Source organism: Pelodiscus sinensis, chromosome 17 (genome assembly GCF_049634645.1).
Source record: "Pelodiscus sinensis isolate JC-2024 chromosome 17, ASM4963464v1, whole genome shotgun sequence".
Taxonomy (NCBI): domain Eukaryota; kingdom Metazoa; phylum Chordata; order Testudines; family Trionychidae; genus Pelodiscus; species Pelodiscus sinensis.
In genome coordinates this window covers 8,496,435-8,516,624 of record NC_134727.1, presented here as the reverse complement: position 1 = coordinate 8,516,624, position 20,190 = coordinate 8,496,435, and the positions used below count along the sequence as shown (strand labels likewise).

At 39.5% G+C, this 20,190-nt stretch overlaps 1 protein-coding gene across 5 annotated transcripts in view; it reads left to right on the top strand.

Annotated features, from left to right (window-relative positions):
• The window catches only part of TENM2 (teneurin transmembrane protein 2), a 1,107,817-nt gene that overhangs the window by 1,043,749 nt on the left and 43,878 nt on the right, over nucleotides 1-20,190 (top strand). For 3 of the 5 annotated variants that reach the window (XM_075900180.1, XM_075900183.1, XM_075900182.1), the window contains 6 exons: nucleotides 1,412-1,622; nucleotides 8,566-8,685; nucleotides 10,991-11,267; nucleotides 12,077-12,344; nucleotides 13,467-13,610; nucleotides 17,704-17,953. In XM_075900180.1, the coding sequence (XP_075756295.1) occupies nucleotides 1,412-1,622; nucleotides 8,566-8,685; nucleotides 10,991-11,267; nucleotides 12,077-12,344; nucleotides 13,467-13,610; nucleotides 17,704-17,953 (1,270 nt within the window). The remainder of the gene's footprint in view (nucleotides 1-1,411; nucleotides 1,623-8,565; nucleotides 8,686-10,990; nucleotides 11,268-12,076; nucleotides 12,345-13,466; nucleotides 13,611-17,703; nucleotides 17,954-20,190) is intronic. The other 2 variants (XM_075900181.1, XM_075900179.1) reach the window with 1 other exon arrangement.

Here is a 20,190-nt window from a genome sequence, read left to right as displayed (position 1 = left end):
TCAATTCAAGCATAATCCAAGGGAGATAAGATGCTAATTGCAAAATTCAGAAAGCTCTCAATAGTTAGTCTTTTTGTACAACTAAAATTTAGTAGAAGATGTCAGATTTGGGATATTCATTCTGTCTTCTTAAAGGAAATAAGAAGGTGGTCTTAACTAACCCATGGGAATGATTGTAAAATACGTGTGTGTCCAGGTCATTCTTTGCTTCTGACAGGAATGTCTAAATGTCTACTGTAAGGTAGGGATGCTAAACAGTTAACTGGTAGGCCTACTGGCAAGCCTCATCCTTACCAGGAGGCTTACTGGTTAACCAGTTAACTGACTTTTGTCAGTAAACTCTGGTAGCAACCAACTGCACCGTACCGATGTAGCCCCAGCTGCAGAAAGGCCAACTGGCTGGGCAGCATGACCCCACGGCCACAGCAGGACCTCAGTCAAAATGGTTAAATGGTTACGCTCTCTCATTTAATCGTTTAACTGTTTTAACACCCTAATATGAGCAGGATCTCTGAAATTAAAGTAGTCCATCTGAAATTTTACAATTTTAAACATATTGCAAATTGAGTAGCTGGTTTCCACAATTTTACGTAGTAAATAATTGTAACATTCTCATTTGTTTGCTAAAAGAAAGGTAATATTTTAAATCAATTGGACAGTAATAGCTAAATTACACTGGCACTCCAATGAAATTACACAGTTCAATTAGGTTAGCAATTCCAAATGAAAAGGGTAATGTCTAAAATTATGTTACAATGCATTTTCTTACGGGCAGGTGAGATTGATGACACAATAGCAAGCTTGCTGACTGAACTCAGCAACATTATGATCAAGCCTTTCTTATCCAAGCACATTGTTGGCTAACAGAGGGAATGTATAGAGGAAGGGGAAAGAGAGAATAGAGGACCATCCCAGCTGCAGCTCCATCACCATTTTGTCATAAAATACATATTTTTTTTCAACAAATATATTTTTTTCTTTTAAGCAGGTCATGAAAATATCCCCTTTTTCTTCTCCTTCCAAAAAAAAAAAAAAAAAAAAGTAAAACCCACAGCAGGTACTCCAACAGTGAAAACCCAGCAACACAAAGGGTCAGGAAAGAACTCCCTGGATTTCCTGTTCAGTCCATCTGTTCTAAGCTACTCTGTGACCTCAAAGGGGTTGCTTAGCTTCAAAGAGCCTGACTCTCCTCTTGCTTACATGGGTGTAAGTGAGCAATTAACCTCATCAAAATCAATGGAGTTGATAAAGTATCTCTGGCTCAGCTTTTCCATGACTTTTATCCCACTTCACAGAGTTGTTGCAAGGATTAAGCAGTTAAAATCCATCCAGTGCTTTGAAGGTGTGCTCTAACTGTTATTATCTGGTAGCACAGAACCGCTGGCTGAGCTTTGTTGTTCCTTCTTTTCAGATGGCCTCACTGACTGCCTGGATCCAGATTGCTGCCTCCAATCTACATGTCAGAATAGCTTGCTGTGCCGTGGTTCACGTGATCCTCTTGACATCATACAACAGAGCCACTCTGGTTCTCCAACTGTGAAGTCCTTCTATGATCGAATCAAGCTCTTAGTGGGGAAGGACAGCACTCACATAATTCCAGGAGAAAATCCCTTCAACAGCAGGTAGCAGCCATAAATATTACATTGCATCAACCTAGATGCACTGCATGGAAACATCCCTCCTGGAGGTTGTATTCATGTATTAACGTGAAATGGTTCTTTCAGTAGCGATATCTGTTTCTTTCTCAGGGGAAAAAACCTACAGAGGGCATTCTGTCACAATTTATTAATATTGCCTTTATTTCGTAGCATTACATTTTGTGTTCTACCAACCTAGCAGAGTCTAACTTTAAGTTCCCTACACTGAGAAGGAATCGTCCAGATTTTTAACTCATGAGAACTCTAGGATTTACAATGCGGGGGGGAAATGGATACTAGTTTTCAATTACCGGACAATTGTATTTTGTTTGGTACAAAGAAGACAAATATTGAAAGACAGCTTTGGAAAAATGAAGTAAGATTTTTGAAGGTAAATTAGATACCATTTTGGGTTATCATTTATTTATTATATAAATCCATTTTACTTTTAGCTGACCAATTATAATATTACCATATCAAACAAGTTTTCCTCTTTTCTCTTAAGCTCTGGGCCTGCTCTGCATTTAGTTCCTAATTCTTTATTTATAAATAATCTAAAAGCTAATTCATCATTAATTTATATGTGATGCTCTGTAAGATTTAAAAAACCTGTTTTCCTATTTACATATTTTATTCAAATGTATCTGCATTTTAGTCCTTCATATGGAAACTTTAAGAAACTGATGAATAAATTCATTATGTTCATATCCCCCTAGTCAAAGCTGAAGAGGGAGCTGCATCTGGTTTTGTGCCTAATGCACAACACTGAGTAACAGAGAACTGGGGTTTCATTCCTGATTCTTCCCTGGACTTTCCATGGGCAAGTCACTAAATATATCTGCACCTCAGTTTCTCCATCTGTAAAGAAGCGATATAATATTTCCCTTTGTATCAAACAGAGCATTGTTACATTAAATCCATGTACTGCTCAGATTCTACAGCAAAAAGTAACATTGCAACCCCTCTCAATTGATAAGTTGACCTGTCTTAAAAATGAAAAATATTTCTGTAAATTTAATGTTTGTTGACTAACCAAATTGCCTTTTGGTGCACGGATGCATGAGTCAAAAAACAGGCCGAGAGCAGAACCAAATCAGCTAATGCACCACGCTAAATGACTTACTATGAAAGAGACATGATCAAGCGCCCGGCTGTTGTGAGGTAGTAAAGTTTGCAGATGATACAAAACTGTTTAGGATAGTCAAGACAGAAGCAGACTGTGAGGGACTCCAAGAAGATCTCACCAAGCTGAGTGATTGGGCAACAAAATGGCAAATGAAATTTAATATGGATAAGTGTAAAGTAATGCACATCGGGAAAAATAACCCCAACTATACGTACAGTATGATGGGGGCTAATTTGGCTACGACAAATCAGGAAAGAGATCTTGGAGTTATCATGGACAGTTCTCTGAAAACTTCCACGCAGTGTGCAGCGGCGGTCAAAAAGGCAAATAGGATGCTAGGAATTATTAGGAAAGGGATAGAAAATAAGACCCAGAATATATTACTGCCCCTGTATAAAACTATGGTACGCCCACATCTTGAATACTGTGTACAGATGTGGTCTCCTCACCTCAAAAAAGATATTTTAGCCTTGGAAAAGGTTCAGAAAAGGGCAACTAAAATGATTAGGGGTTTGGAATGGGTCCCATATGAGGAGAGGTTAAAGCGACTGGGACTTTTCAGTTTAGAAAAGAGGAGACTGAGGGGGGATATGATAGAGGTATATAAAATCATGAGTGGTCTGGAGAGGGGTGATAAAGAAAAGTTATTTATTAGTTCCCTAAATAGAAGAACTAGAGGACACCAAATGAAATGAATGGGGAGCAGGTTTAAAACTAATAAAAGAAAGTTCTTCTTCACGTAGCATGTAGTCAACCTGTGGAACTTCTTGCCAGAGGAGGCTGTGAAGGCTAGGACTATAATAGAGTTTAAAGAGAAGCTAGATAATTTCATGGAGGTTAGGTCCATAAAAGGCTATTAGCCAGGGGATAAAATGGTGTCCTTGGCCTCTGTTTGTCAGAGGCTGGAGAGAGATGGCAGGAGACAAATCTCTTTATCATTGTCTTCGGTCCATCCTCTCTGGGGCACCTGGTGTTGGCCGCTGTCGGCAGACAGGCTACTGGGCTAGATGGACCTTTGGTCTGACCCAGTATGGCCGTTCTTATGTTCTTATGACTCTCAATCCCATTGAGTGTAAGTGCAGCCATCCTGTCTAGAGACCAACAGTTAACTTTAACCAGAACTTCCATTGACATCAGTAGAAATGCCATGACCTCAGTCAGGGTCAGAGTTTAAAAAGGAAACTGAAATATACATGTATCCTTTCCTTTGCTTATATAGTGTAGGATCTGTAGTTATTTGGTTTCACAGTTAAACGGTGACAAATTGGAGGAGGACTAAAGTCAGTGCTAAAAAGCTGTCACAAAGGCTTCACCATTTTAACTCTCCTCACACGGTATGCCTCAGTAGCTTACAAGCCTGGGGTCAGTCTTCCATCCTACAAACTATCCATCTTGCAAAGTCGGAAATCCAATCTTAGCACACCTTTACTTGCAATTGTTCATGTCAGGAAAGTTACATTTGGGCTTGTGTGCATAAATTGTCGTGAAAGAGCTAATAATGATAAAAACAATTCAAATTAGATGATATAATAATAAATACAAATACTAAACAAGTGGTCTCCCACACGGTAAGAAGCAGTCAATATATTATTCTCCAGGCTCCAGACTTTTGACAGAAATAGCCCAATGGATATTTGTGGCTTTGAGTTAGGATTTCCCAAGGGGAAAAGATGCCCAATGCCCATTGAATTTAGATGCCTAAGTAAATAAGGCTTCTTTGAAAATCTCATTTTCAGAAGTGAAAATCGTGGTGCTTAACTTGCTCAGGACCAGATTTCCAAAGGTATTTAGGGACCTACAATGAAGATAGGTGCTTTGTGCGATTTTCAAAAGCAATTAAATAAAGTTCACTTTTATTGAAAATCAATCTCCTTTGGTCTTTTGAAAATCCCAATAGATGCCTATCTTCATCTTGGGGACCTAAATACTTTTGTAAATCTATCCTAATAGGCACATCTACCCTGGAATAAATTACCTCTACTACAGCCAAGCTGTCCTAGGTAATCTGACTTGAATTTGCGGAGCTTGGGCTGTGGAGATCAAAATTGTTGTGTAGAGATTTTGGATTATGATGGAGCCTGAATTCTCAGATCCTCGCTCCTTGTGGGGTCCCAGAGCCAGGGCTCCAGCCTGAGCCCAAACATCTACACAGCAATTTTACAGCCTCTGAGCCCGAACTCAAGGAGTCCATATCAGCTGACCCAAGCCAGTTGCAGGTGTTTAATTGCTGCATAGTCCCTATGGGAATAAATCTCTTTTGAAAATAGAACTTAGGCTCTTTGGCCTGGATTTCCAAAGAGACCTAGGTGCCCATCATCTCCATGAGGCAGATGGGGCTTAGCACACAATCCTCTCCTTCACATCACCTCTTGGCTATGCCGAGAGGCAGGATACACAGGCTCCCAGGGGACTTTTATTGCAAAAACCTAAATGTCAGGTGATTTTAGGCACCTCTGGCTATAGATGGCAGCTGCACAGGGAGGTTGTAGATTGCAATGGTGCCTGAAATTGGGGCTTAGATACCTAAGCACCTTTGTAGGTCTGTGCCTTGGCACTTTTGAAAATGCTATCGCAGACTGGTATCTCAGATGCCAAATTGTGGACAGAACCAAATGTTTGTGTTCAAGCCTCAAAACCTGAAACTGGGGGGATTAAAGTGCTGACATGGCCTTCAGAGAAATGCTTCATTGGGGGTAGGCCCCAATTCTACAAACGTCAAAGCTGTTGCAATATTCAAAGGGAAGTCCCATGAATTATAACAGCCTCTCTCCTCCTGAGCAATTTGTGACAATCCATTGCCAAGAAGTGCCACCTATAGACTCTGTGGGAATGACTAATAATAAATAGCATGATACCCAACATCATTGCTCATTCTAGTGCATAGACAAAGATGTGAAGTTATTGAACAAAAACAGCTATGTTAATTTGTACTGCATTCACATTTGACTTCTATTATGTGAAAAAGGAAGACAATTGTTTGAGGAATATAATTATTTTCATGCTTAAGAGTGAATAGCTCACAAAACAGATATTAAAAACCCCTCAAATTGCATCAGTGGAGAATCACTATAATTTACACGTTAGCTTGTGTTATCTGTAGTACTATTATTGCAAGTGAAAATAATGAATAGAAATGAACCCGCATCATGCCTTGATGATAATATTTTTGTTTGTAAATTTACAGTACATTACAGGAATGTGTCTGAAAATTTGAAATAACTGACTTCTTAAAAATTATGTGTGATGCAAGCTATTTTTTTACAACAAAATAATATATTATATACAATAATTTGAGAAAAACACGTAATGTAAAGATATTTGGCCCATTTCAAAGTATTCCCAGTTATGTGGTCTGCAACATGCATAGATTTTGGTTTAGAACAATATTGTGCTACAGTATGCTAATTTCAAAAATTAATATTTGATCTAGAAGGTCAAGAAATCTTGGTTTGGTAATCATTAAAAAGCAGTAGAAAGGATTATTTTCATGAACTGGTTATGCTTTCCTGATATGTGGGTGGAATAAAAGAAAAATGAGAGCACATTAGTTTAGCAGTCGATTGAATGCCCTTTGAAATTCATGTTAGAGCACTTTAAACATTTCAGAGCTCATAAAAAGGTTTAAAAATAATTTTTGATATTGCTAATAAAGACAGATGTGTCCTGAGATCTGCATCCCTTTGGCATTTAATCTATAAGGAATAACATAAAGCAGTATATCTACCCCAAAAATTGTGGGAATTTTGACAAGTTTTGGCAAAAAGCAGGTCAGTTTAATACCCTAGTCTTAAAACTGGGACTCAGTCCAAGAACCTTAGGTGTCAAGAATCTGTGTCTGTCAAATTACCTAAAGTCTGTTAAGGCCATCAAACAGCTGCAGACCTGCCAGTACGGGGTCAATTCAGAAATGAAGCTTTTCATTATCTGCCTTCTCTATGTAGCTACAAATTGAAGGTGGTGGAAAATGTTGAAAATGCTTTGTGATAAAATGAAAAGTTTTTAATTTGGTCTGAACGGTGAAATCTCTGCTCAGTTTTTACTTACTCATTTCTCAAAACAAATTCCCAATTGTTTTCCCACTGACTGAGTGAAAACCAGCTATTGGAGATCAGGATTCAAGACAAAGCGTGCCAGTGTCAGACACTTACAACTGGAAGAGGTTACACAACCCCATAATTTGAAAAATTAGTTGTGAAAACTGCAGCTATCCCCTCCTCATCTCTCTTCTTTTGGGGAATGATTATAGGAGTTGACTTTGAGAGCTTAGTACCATAGAAAGGAAAAAATAGAGATTACAGCGAGAACTATCCTAAACAGCAGTAGTTTATAGTGATGATTCACAGCATCCAGGGAAGATGGAATGGCTTTGCATAATTCTTGTGATCTCGTAGTCACACAATATGACAAAGTTCAAAAGTTGGGAGAAGAACTACCAACAGAAAAACAATGGTCAGAAAGCAAACGGACTGACACTGGTGTGAACTGTGAGTAGCTCCATTGAAATCAGTGAAGTTGCATCAACATAAAACCAGTAGAAGTAAGGGATAAATCAGATGTGCAGAGCCAAAGTGGCAAATATATTTAGGAACCTAATGATGCAAATAGGAACCTATTGAGAGTCTCTCACGCATCTAAAGAGATTGTTAAATTTAATTTAAAGGGAATTTAATGCCTAAACTCCTTAAGTGTTCCACTAGGTTCCTAACTGCATGTTTATGTGCTGAAATACCTTTAAAAATATGACCCTAATGGCCTAGCGTGGTTTTTGTTGTTGTTGTTGTTGTTGTTTGAAAATGGGACTTAGGCTCCTGAGGCATTTAGGCTCTTTTGAAAATGTATCCAAAATCTTGTATTGCTAGAATGACTTTCTTACTCCAGCGTGGCATTCCTTTTCTATACCTCAAACTGTAGAGTCCTGCACTTGGGATGGAAGAATCCCAATCATTGTTACAGGCTGGGGACCAAATGCCTAAGTAGCAGTTTGGCAGAAACGAACCTGGGGATTACAGTGGATGAGAAACTGGATATGAGTCAACAGTATGCCCTTGTAGCCAACAAGGTTAATGACATAATGGGGTGCGTTAGGCGGAGCATTGCCAGCAGATCCAGACATATGATTATTCCCCTTTAATCATCTCTTATGAGGCCACATCTGGAGTATTGTGTCCAGTTCTGGACCCCCCACCATAGAAAGGATGTGGACACATTGGAAAGGGTCCAGCGGAGGGCAACCAAAATAATTAGGGGGCTGGAGCACATGACCTATGAGGAGAGGCTGAGGGAGTTGGGTCTGTTTTGTCTGCAGAAGCAAAGAGTGAAGGGGGATTTGATAGCAGCCTTCAACTTCCTGAAGGGAGGTTCCAAAGAGGATGGAGAAAGGCTGTTCTCAGTAGTGACAGATGGCAGAACAAGGAGCAATGGTCTCAAGTTGTGGTGGGAGAGGTCCAGGTTGGATATTAGGAAAAACTATTTCACTAGGAGAGTGGTGAAGCACTGGAATGGGTTACCTAGGGAGGTGGTAGAGTCTCCATCCCTGGAGGTGTTTAAGTCTTGACTTCACAAAGTCTTGGCTGGGTTGATTTAGTTGGGATTGGTCCTGCCTAGAGCAGGGGGCTGGACGTGATGACCTTCTGAGGTCTCTTCCAGCTCTATGGTTCTATGATTCTATGAGTCGTGATGTTGTAAATCCAGAGTGAATTGAATTTACACTGGAGTAAATAAGATCAAAATACTGTCCTAGTCTGTTTATCAACACAACAACACTTGTTTTCATAACTAACATTAATTCTGTTTCTTTTTCAGTCTTGTGTCTCTTATAAGAGGTCAAGTACTGACTACAGATGGGACTCCACTCGTTGGAGTCAATGTGTCATTTGTCAAGTATCCAAAATACGGCTACACCATTACTCGTCAGGATGGCACGTAAGTGTAGTTATTTCATTCCGCACCTACTTAGTATGTAATATCTGTGCAGATTAACAGATGGTGCTATCTAGTGGAACCATGTGGTATCATGCATAGAATTCCTACTGGGCCAAAGAGCTATCAAGTAAACACAAAAGTAATTTTTCATATAGCATTTTGAATACTAACGGAAAGTAAATATGAAAAGGCTGAGTTTTGATAATAATGTGTTAGCAGTCAGACTTCCTTTCAAATAAATTGCCCTGTATCTATGAAAACATTTGTGGACTACAGCAATATCCAGCTGAGACTAGAAATATTTCATTTTAAAATGCAAGGCAGGCCAAGACGCTGCTGGAAAAAAAGTATCATTATAGAACAGTATATTTTGTTAAAAGTTCCCTTCTGCCTCTATCTTTCCTTTTTGAAGATCCACTATCTTTAGAGTTTCTTCAGGGTAGAACCTAATCAAAAGATTCTAATTGAATATACTTAGACAATTCCCCGCTGTGCGAAGAACTGCCTTTTTCCTTCTTGTATCATCTGATTTGAAATGCACACCAGTTCAGCTCAAACAAAAATGAAAGTGTCAGGGTTTATCTAATTTATTGGACATGGCACTAAAACAAAACATCTATGGCAAATGCTCTGTCAATATTTGCAGGTTTGTGTGTAGTCTATAGTCCACACCATTTTGAATTGTAATAATTGACATGAGTCGACACGGGATATGTGAATTTCCATACAGTCCGGTATCAATAGTATTACTCTGGTGTAAGACCAGAATAACTCAATTGTGAATCAGGCCCTGTTATGTCATTGTTTTGCATTATTGTGTGTACTAGATAATTCAGTTCATTGCATTGCCAAGAGAGAACATGACACATGAAATGTAACCATTCTAGGGCTCTCTTGCTAAAGAGATCTGAATTTTACTTATGGAGGCCAGATTTCCTTGGTCTATTGATTCCAAGTGAAAATCATGTTTGGAGTGGGAGTTAAGAGTAAGGGTGCGTCTACACTGCACTGTTATTTCGAGATAACAATGTGATCGTCTACCCAGCCATTCCATTATTTCGAAATAATGGATGGCTTATTCTGAAATCTGTAAACCTCATTCTTCGAGGAATATGCCTATTCCAAAATAGCTATTTCAAAATAAGGTGTGTGTTGACGCTCCACTGCTGCTATTTCAAAATAGCCCCTCACCAAGGCCACTCTAAGTGATTCCTCTCCAGTGCCTCCTGGGGCTCTCAATCGAGATAGCACGTCTACGTTAAGGAAGCCTGCCTTGGACTCATTTTGAGGTTTCCCTGCAGTATAGACGTGCTATTTCGAAGTAAGCTATTTTGGAATAACTGTTCAGGAATAGCTTATTTCAAAATAAGCATACAGTATAGACATACCTCAAATGTTTAGTGCTTCTTAGAGGTGATGGATGTGGGGTCATATGCCCCCCTTCCATATTTCTGCCAGGGTTTATGTGCCCTGCTCTGTGCTGCACACCACCAGAAACTTTAAATTGTAGCCCCCAGCCCACCACTATCAACAGTTACATGTCTTCTCTGGGCTTCTGAAAGTTTCTAAGTCAATGATCCTGGAGACAAAACTTCTTTGCTGAGCCACAGAACAGAGACAACACATGTTTCCCATTACTTCTATACCAGTGTCATGCATTACAATGTTGTTCCAGAGGGACAGAACCTGAGAGAAAAATAATTCAATATCCAGGCTCAGTAAGACCTTGCAGTTTCTGCAGAGAATGCTTTGGGAGTGCTGATTAACATCTGATTTTGTGGTGGTGATGGTTTTGAGATGGACTTTTGTTCACTTAGGAAATAGACTTGTTAGAGTGATTTTAAGGCTCTGGCAATACTTCCCTTTAGTTGGTAAAACTCTTGTTGGTCAGGAGTGGAAGAAAAGCATCCCCTAATTGCCAAAAGTTTTACTGAGGAAAAGCACTGGGGTGGACAGAACTTTGCCAGTGGGAGACACTCTCCAGCTGGCCAGGCCACCTCCCCACATTAGAGATGATTTTATGTTGTTAGTGAAAGAGCCTCTCCTACTGACAACAAAAGGCTACACTGTGTACCTTACAGCAACACTGCTGTAGAGCACATCTGTAAGATTTGTGGTGTAGACATAGCCTAAGTTACTGCTGATCTTTTCTGAATTTCAATCAGCAGCTTAGAAGCTAACGGTTCCACTTCACGTTGTTGATAGCCTGGGCCAGGATATGTGTTTTAAATATTATCATTAAATTCCATTTGCTGGGAATGCGATCACTGTGGAGCTATTCAATCTGGTCACCTCTTATGTTAAGCCCACGTTTTCCTAGGTTTGACTTGATTGCAAATGGCGGGGCTTCCCTAACCCTGCACTTTGAGCGGGCCCCATTCATGAGTCAGGAGAGGACGGTATGGCTGCCGTGGAATAGCTTCTATGCCATGGATACACTAGTGATGAAAACTGAGGAGAACTCCATTCCCAGCTGTGACTTAAGTGGCTTTGTCCGTCCTGATCCAGTCATCATTTCATCGCCACTTTCAACATTCTTCAGTGCTGCTCCTGGTCGGAATCCCATAGTGCCAGAAACCCAGGTATGAATTGTGGGAGCGAGAAGAATGTAGAAGTAGGGATGAATTGTGGGAGTGAGAAGAATGTAGAAGCAATCACATACTGTGATAGCCACACATCAGAGATGATACACCCAATTATCAGAGTCTCACCATCCACTCACTGGACTTCAACTGGGACCCTTGTGTATTGATTCTAACAGATGAGCTAAAAGACAGGCTTCTCTAATGAAGCTTATAGAAGCTCTGCTAGGCTTATCTCACCCAGGCATCTCTCTCTTGACTACCTTGCACTCTCTCCTACTGACTCTCATTATCACATTCTACATCATGTCCTGTGTATTTCTAACTATAGCTGAGGTTATTACAAGAGAATTTTGCAAAAACCTTGTGTGTGCAACTAACCACAAGCTGCTTTCTCTTATGCTAGTCAGGGGGATAAACGATAAGGGGTTATTTAATGATCTACACTGGTACAGTGTATTATTATTATTGCTAGTTTAATCCATCTTGGCATGCCTCTTGCTTTATACCAATTGTCAGAGGAAGTTGCAGGTTCGTATAATTGCAGCCTCTTGTGGCCCCTATGTATACAACTAGCAATAAAGCCTGTTGTTTTTATTTACACTTTTTTCCAAGTGAAAACATAACAGTGACACACAGTTATTAATCCAGAAATCATAACCTAAACTGCAACACTGCAGCATGAAAAGGACACAAATTTTCAGCCATAGAAACTTGTTAGTTCATAACTAAAGTGCAAAGAGATATCTCTTCTAAATAAATAGTACAGGGGCACGTTTAATATGTCTGCTCTGTGTGTTTCCGTCCAGGTTCTTCATGAAGAAATTGAGTTTCCTGGCTCCAACATAAAGCTCTGTTACCTAAGTTCCCGTACTGCTGGATACAAATCTTTGCTTAAGATCACCATGACCCAATCTCTTGTGCCTCTGAATCTAATTAAAGTTCATCTGATGGTAGCTGTGGAAGGCCATCTGTTTCAAAAGTCATTCCAGGCATCTCCTAATTTGGCATATACATTTATCTGGGACAAAACTGATGCATATGGTCAGAAGGTTTATGGGTTGTCAGATGCAGTAGGTATGTCTTGACCTTTAAACTCTAAAACTTTCAAAAGATAATGTAGTGCTTATAATGGCTGATTTAGTAGAAATACAGCAACAAGGACTGTTACAACAATTTACTTACAGATCAAATACAAACTACAAAATTTCTGCCTTCTTTGTACCATTTTACCCTTGGATTACACCTCATCCACACATGTAGTAGAAGGAATAAATTGGTCTCCATATATCCTATTAGGTGAAAAGTGATTCTGACATTTGGAATGGCATGCATGGTCTAATCCACTTGGAATCTAGTGGGTATTGTTGTTAGTGCTTACCTGTATTGTGGGAAAGTTACAATTAAATGGTATTTTCTGTCTGGGATCATTCTAACATTTTAATAGCCATATTTAAATTGCATAGTTAGATATCTTTATTGAAGCAAACAACAAAAGGAATGACCTTAAAAACCTTTGGAACTTTTATAGTTGTATCTGAAAATGTGAGCAATTGATGTAAGGGTTTTACAAATATGCATTAAAGCCACGTGAATCTGGAAAGGAAATCATATTTCAAATATGTGCTTGCTCTTGCACTTTTACATTATTCTAAAGACTTGCACACCAGGGCACATCTTCTCCCCATAGTTCACAGATCTATATTACTCTATGTACTGTATGGTTGTGTATATTCATGCTTGCCAAAACAAGATGTTGGCTTCTATAATCCCACTTTAAATGTGCTGTTGTATAACATATGATAAATGCCATTAAATATAATAAATAAATGTGGTGAATATCTGGGTAATTAAAAGTAGAATCCTGGCCTATCATTTAATAGCAGAATTTTTATTAGATTATTTAATGATTTTTTCCTACTCTCCCCTCATCCAACTGGTCACTTCTCAATTATTCAATGAAAAGGTCATCAGGTCCCTACTGAGTACAAGGGAATCAAGTTTCCAGGTTGAATTAAGTCAAATAACTCAGTTTAATATTGTGGAATAAAAAAGCAGAGTCTAATCGCTCTATCTCATTGAATGTATTTGGGAACCAGTTGTCTTGCTATTTGGAAACCAGTTGTTTTACTATTTGAAAAGCTGTCCAGTCATTTTCATACATTGCTTATTCAATAATTACCTCCATTTTTCTCCCAGTTTCAGTGGGATTTGAATATGAGACATGCCCCAGCCTGATTTTATGGGAGAAGAGGACTGCGTTGCTGCAAGGCTTTGAACTAGATCCCTCAAATCTAGGGGGCTGGTCTTTGGATAAACATCATGTACTTAATGTCAAGAGTGGTGAGTTAACTGATTTATTGTATTTTCTGAATTGCATGCCATCCTAGCAACTTCTATGTAGAAACTTCATTGCATGGTTTATATTTTAATTCTGAAAAATCCAGATTTACTGTTTTTCTCACTATATTTCTGAAAAGTTGTGTGAAGTTTGAAATATTTTTGTTTCTAAGAATAAGTCTCTCATTTTACCAAGAATCTTTTCTTTCCCTGCCACGGAGTAGCATATTCTTAAATTCCCAAGTTTTTCCTTCTGCTCCACTGAGCCTTTTTCGTCCTCCCCTTATTCTGCCAATCTTCTTTGACCCTTTGCCTTCTATAATCCTCCTGAAAGATAAACCCAGCGAAAACTCAGAGAAATAAACTGAGTGACCTGGGAGATGCCAGTCCCATAATAATTATAATATCAAACTCAAGTTGGACATAGGCCAAGTTAGATAACTTAAACAAAGGCCAGCGACATGGCAATCGAAAGGACCAAATGGCATCAGAAGACTTCAAAGTCCCTGCTTTCCTACTAATGCTAACATAGACCTGATGCAAAAAACACTGCCTAGTGATCTAACCAGATGTTGTGTAATGTAAGGTTGACTAAACACATCCATTTGCCACCTGTCCCACACCCCCTAAGGAAAGCCAGCTACCTTGGCCTACTGCGTCAACTCTTAAAAACAACAATTCTGCTTCCACATTTTTTAGTTTTGGAAAATTTTGCAACCCTTAGATGTTGTTTAGTGTGAATATGTTTAGATTTCCTTCACGCCATCCATTCTGCTACCACAGCAAGCAATAAGCTACACACAGATGTTGCTGAAGCACTAGCAACTGAAGGGGGTTCCCTCGTTCATTACACAATAACTTTATACCAGACAAACTTGAAAAAATGCCTTGTTTGAACCTACCATGGTGTCAGGGTAGTAAGGGTACACCTACACAGCAGAGTTATTTCTGAATAACGTGAGTTATTCTGAAATAAGAAAGAGCATGTCTACATTACAACCCCTTATTTTGAAATATCGAACTGGAGGATTTTGTACTTTGACTCCTGTAACCCTCACTTACAGGGTAGTAGGATTCATTGTAATTCTAACCTTTCAGCCTTCTTCCCGTTGGGTTCTAGGCAGCAAGGCCAACAGCCACCATAGCCCTCGGGGCAAGTGGGGGGACATCTCTGCACCACTGGAAGGGGAAAGACCCCGGGCAGAAGGGGTCCTCAGAGATCCACACATAGTGCTCCTTAGAATCGCCAGGTCTGGGGCCAACTGCACTCTTCCCTTCCCTGCACTCCCATAAGTGAGCCTGGTTCTAGTAGTAAATATATAGAAATAGTATGTACATGTTTTTACCTTCTGGCAGACTCTGGCTTCTTTTAGAAGTTGTATTGAGTTTTTTGCCTGTTAAAGAACATAAGAACGGCCCATCTAGCCCAATATCCTGTCTTCTGACATGGGCAATGTCAGATGCCCCAGAGGGAGTGAACAGAACAGGAAATCAATCATCAAGTCCTCCCCTGTCACCCATTCCCAGCCTCTGACAGAGGCTAGGGACAATATTCCTACCCATCCTGGCTAATAGCCATTGATGGACCTAACCTCTGTGAATCTATCTAGTTCTTTCTTGAGCCCTGTTAAAGTACTTGTCTTCACAACCTCCTCTGGCAAGGCATTTCACTGGCCGACCGTGCACCGTGTGAAGAAAAACTTCCTTTTGTTTGTTTTAAATCTGCTACTTATGAATTTCATTTGGTGACTCCTAGTTCTTATATTATGGGACCAAGTAAATAACTTTTCCTTATTCACTTTTTCCACACCAGTCATGATTTTATAGAACTCTTTTCTAAGGTGAAAAGTCCCAGTCTTTTTAATCTCTCTTCATATGGGATCCATTCCAAACCACTAATAATTTTTGTTGCCCTTTTCTGAACTTTTTCCAATGCCAATATATCTTTTTTGAGATGACGTGATCACATCTGTAATGCAGTGTTCAAGATGTGGGCGTACATGCTTTTATATATATATACCATGGTTTCTTTCATCAAATTCACCTGACTAGACATTAGCTGAGGGAAATAATTTCCAAAAGAACCAAGACAGTGGTGGTGACTGTCTTGAGAAGACAGTGGTGACTATTGGTGCCACTATTGTATTCATAGATTGGGGCAGGTAGTCTGGTAAATGCCAGTTTTGACAATGACTGTGAATATTGGTTTAATGAGCCAGCTTTTGAAAACGTATTTTTAAGTATTCTTAGGCTACCAGAGATTCCTAGGAAGCTGGACAACAAGAATTCAGGTAGCATTTGTGGATCAGTAAAAGGCTTTAAATGTGCAAGATTTCAGCACACAAATTCTTTTTATTGCTGTAACTGCACCATTTTTTATGTTTGATCCATGTAATTGTGTAATTTTTCTGCAATTAAATTATTAGTATTATTTATATTATAATAAGCACCTAAAATGGGCCATGTGCTTCACAGACATATAGGGAGACATGGCCTTACCCACAAGAGCTCATAGTCTGAAAAAGGACAAAAATGTCTACAGTCACAAGTGGGTCTGGCCCATGAACGCTCATCACCTATTAAACCATCTTTTTAGTCTTTAAAGTGCTACATAGTTTTTCCCTTTGTTTTTGCAAAACAAAGTGAAGCTCCATTAACTACTTAATATGCAATTGCTAACTATTCTCTTTCTCTCCAATTATTCCTGTTGGACTACTCCTGTCATCACTTCTTCTGTTTCTCTCCCTGGGTATGTCTACACAGCAACGTTATTTCGAAATAACTAGCATTATTTTGAAATAATGTAGTCTTCGTCTACACAGCGAGCAGTTATTTCAAAATAATGTTGAAATACTGTCAAGCTGGAGGACTTTTTACTCTGACTTCTGTAACCCTCGTACAAGGAATAAAGGAAGTCGGAGGAAGAGTGCTCTGTTTCGAAATAAGTGCTGTGTAGATGCTCCCAATTTCAAAATAAGCTAACTCAATTTGCATAGCTTATTTTGAGTTAAGCCCTGCTGTGTAGACGCACCCTCTATGTCTTATAGTTTAAGTGCTTTGAGCTAATAACTATGCAGTCAGACTTAAAATTGTTACTACTCTTCATATTTTTTCAATACCACTAAGGAAATTGAAAATTTAGCATATTTTTTGTGTCTCTCGCAAACTTTTTTCAAGAACCTTTTTTCTGTTGTTTGCATGTGGAAGTTGCAGAATAATTAATTGCACAAGAAACCTATGTGTAGTGTTCAAAATTAGTTTAGTTAACACATATTTTCATGGATGCTATATGGCAGGTTGAGCTTTCCAAATGAACAGGTGGCTGTTTGTTTCCTACAGTATTTTCTGTGGTATTTGACCAGATTGTTAGGGGTAGCTTTTCCGTGCTGTTTAGATATGTGATGCCTTGGCAGATCTAGAAGAAGCAGGACTTACATGATTGTTGGCTGGCAGTCTCAATTCAGACATTTCTCCTACCCACAGGAATGGAGGTGCTCTTCTGCCTTCCACGCTTTCCCTCAAACCCTTGGAAACCTCTTAAGACATTTTGCTCTTGTCTGTGAGTTTTTCCTTTTGCCCTTTGTTCTCCATCTCTTTTGGATGAGCGAGAAGGACAGCAAGAGGGAGAGGCAGAGAAGGAAAAGAACCGGAGAGCTAACACAAGAGCTTCCACATAGAGGAGGCTCAGGGGCTATGCTTATCAAGAGCAAGTGCTGTTAGTCCTTTGCCTCTTTGATTTGCTTTCTACTTGATGACATTATAACAGTGGTCTTCCTTTAAACTGCTTCTGTGCTATGGGAGAAGAGGAGATACATGACAATGGTTTGACTCATAACGATTGGGTACTATAAGGTCTTCTAATAAGATCCAACTTTATACCTTTATCTTTACTGCAAGTTAAGCACCTCTTTTGCACAGGCTGCCCTGAAAACAACAACTATCCCTCTGCCCACTATAATGTTGTGAGACCATCCAGCTGACTGCACTTTACCTTATATCCGTGAACCATTGTCTGGTTCTTTGTTAAAATCAGGCCCTCTAAAATCCAACTTTCCAAATTCTCATAGTAACCACTTCCATTTCCCTTCCCTGTTAGGTATTTTGCATAAAGGCAGTGGAGAGAATCAGTTTCTAACTCAGCAGCCAGCCGTGATTGCCAGTATTATGGGAAATGGGCGCCGAAGGAGCATCTCCTGCCCCAGTTGCAATGGTCTTGCAGAAGGAAACAAGCTTTTGGCCCCTGTGGCACTTGCAGTGGGAATAGATGGAAGCCTCTTTGTTGGGGATTTTAACTATATTCGGCGCATCTTCCCATCTAGGAATGTCACCAGTATTTTGGAATTAAGGTAAGGTGCCAAATGTAAGCCCTTTGACATATGTTACCTGTGCTGAAAGCAAATTTTCCTATTCCTTTTTATAATTTTCTAAACCATTGTCACATGACACCTGATGACTTTCTAATGCAGATATGGGGCACAGAAAAGCATAGCTCAGGAACTATGGAAATTATTAGACTGTTAAAAGAGGGGGGAAAAGGAAGATGATCAAAGAAAAGAACAAATTTGTTTTCTCTTTTTGTTAATCACTTAATACAGTCTCCCTTCACTATTAGACAAAGCCTACCTAGTTTTCAAGACAATGGGATTGACTGTCATTGGTGAACCAGAGAAATATGCCAGGGCTTTAAAGCCTTGGGAGTTCAGAAGAGTTTTTGGTATCAGCATATTTGATGGCCACTGTCCCCATTCTTTTCCCCTTCCCCGCATTTTTAAATATCTTTCTTTCAGTTTGATCAATGCAGTTCAAGTCAGGTTGATATCACAGAGCTGCACGCATGGTCAGGATACCAGAGTTCTTAAAATTTATCTCACTGTTCACAGATGCTGAAGATCTGGACACATAAATAGAAAAGGCACCAGTATATAGTGAACCATTTCACCCATTTTTCTTCATTGTGCTTTTTCTTCCTTCTGGGAAAGGATGGGGTATTCCTGCAAACCTCACTCGTGTGACTAGTCCTTACTCTTGCTGCTTAGTCTGTGGACACAAATTAATTACTCACGCAAGGAAAAATTCTAGGATTGGGACCAATATGAACACCTTCTTGATATTTCTGCCACTCACTTGTTGGGTGTCAAGAGATGCAATGTGATCAAACTACTGCTCTTGTAAACTTCAAAGAGCTGCCAAAAACCTCTAGCAATTCAAATAGTTAGCCTATTTCTCTTATTCCACCAATAACCATCCACTTCACTTTCAGTGCCTGAGAAACATAGCAAAGTGTTTGGGCTAGGAAACAATGATGGGTCTGGTTTTGATCTCACCCTGGTTTTTCACAGATGTAATTCTGTTGACTTCAGTGGAGTGAGTCCTTTTTTATTTCAGCATAAGCGAGGTCAGAATCAGGGCTACTCCCTTCCCTGACACCTGTTTTGTGCATCAATGCACAGCCAAGTCTCTCTACCCCTGGGATGACTTAAAATATCATTCTAGAAAACAGACTTGTCATTATTATCAACAGACGTGAAATAACCACAGATCATAATAACTGGCCATATTTCCTATTAGCAGATCAATATGTACTCAGAGCAGATAGTTTGTGTGGCTGTGTGACCCACCATAAACATTTATCATTGCAGAGCATCATTGCACTCTATGACTCCTCATTTTACATGATTAATTTATTCCATTCAATTGGGCTCTCGCCTGCCTTCAGGAAAATAGCTGTGCCACAAGCTGGGAGGGCAGTCAGCTCAGGGGCCAGAATAAGTATTCCAAAGAAATAGATACATTGGAGACTTGGTCTGAAATCAACAAAATACAATTCTATAAAGACAAGTGCAAGGTATTTCATTTAGGAAGGAAAGATTAAATGCACACCTAAACGATAGGGAATAACTGGCCAAGTGGTGGTACTGCTGAAAAGGATGCAGGGGTTTATAGAGCAACACACAGTGACCATGAGTCAATAATGTAACACAACCGCAAAGCAGGCTAATATTGTTCTGAGGTGTGTTAACGGGAGTATTGTCTGTGAGACACAAGAGGTCCTCTCTACTTGGCACTGTGTCCAACCTGGACAACATATTTTAGGAAATTAGAAAATGTCCAGAGAAGAGTAACAAAAATGATATAAGGTTTAGCAATCCTAACCTATGAGGAAAGGGTAAAAAACCTGGACAGTGTTAGTCTTGATAAAAGAAGACTTTAAATATGTAAAGGGCTGTCATGAAGAGGAGGGTGATCAATTATTCTTCATGTCTACTGAAGATAGGACAAGAAGTAATCAGCATAATCCACAGCAAGGCAGATATACGTTAGATATTAGAAAACTTTAACTATAAGCATAGTGAAGCACAGTAATCAACTTCCAAAGGATGCTGGGAAATCTCCGTCATGGGAGGTATTTAAGACTAGATTGGGTGAACACCTGTCAGAGATGGTCTGGGCTTACTTAGTCCTGCCTCAGCATAGGAGGCTGGACTTGATGACTTCTTGAGGTCCTTTCCAGCCCTACATTTCTAAGATTCTATAATGTTTAAAAGTAAAGGCTTACATTTTCAAACAGAGGTGCCTAATTTTA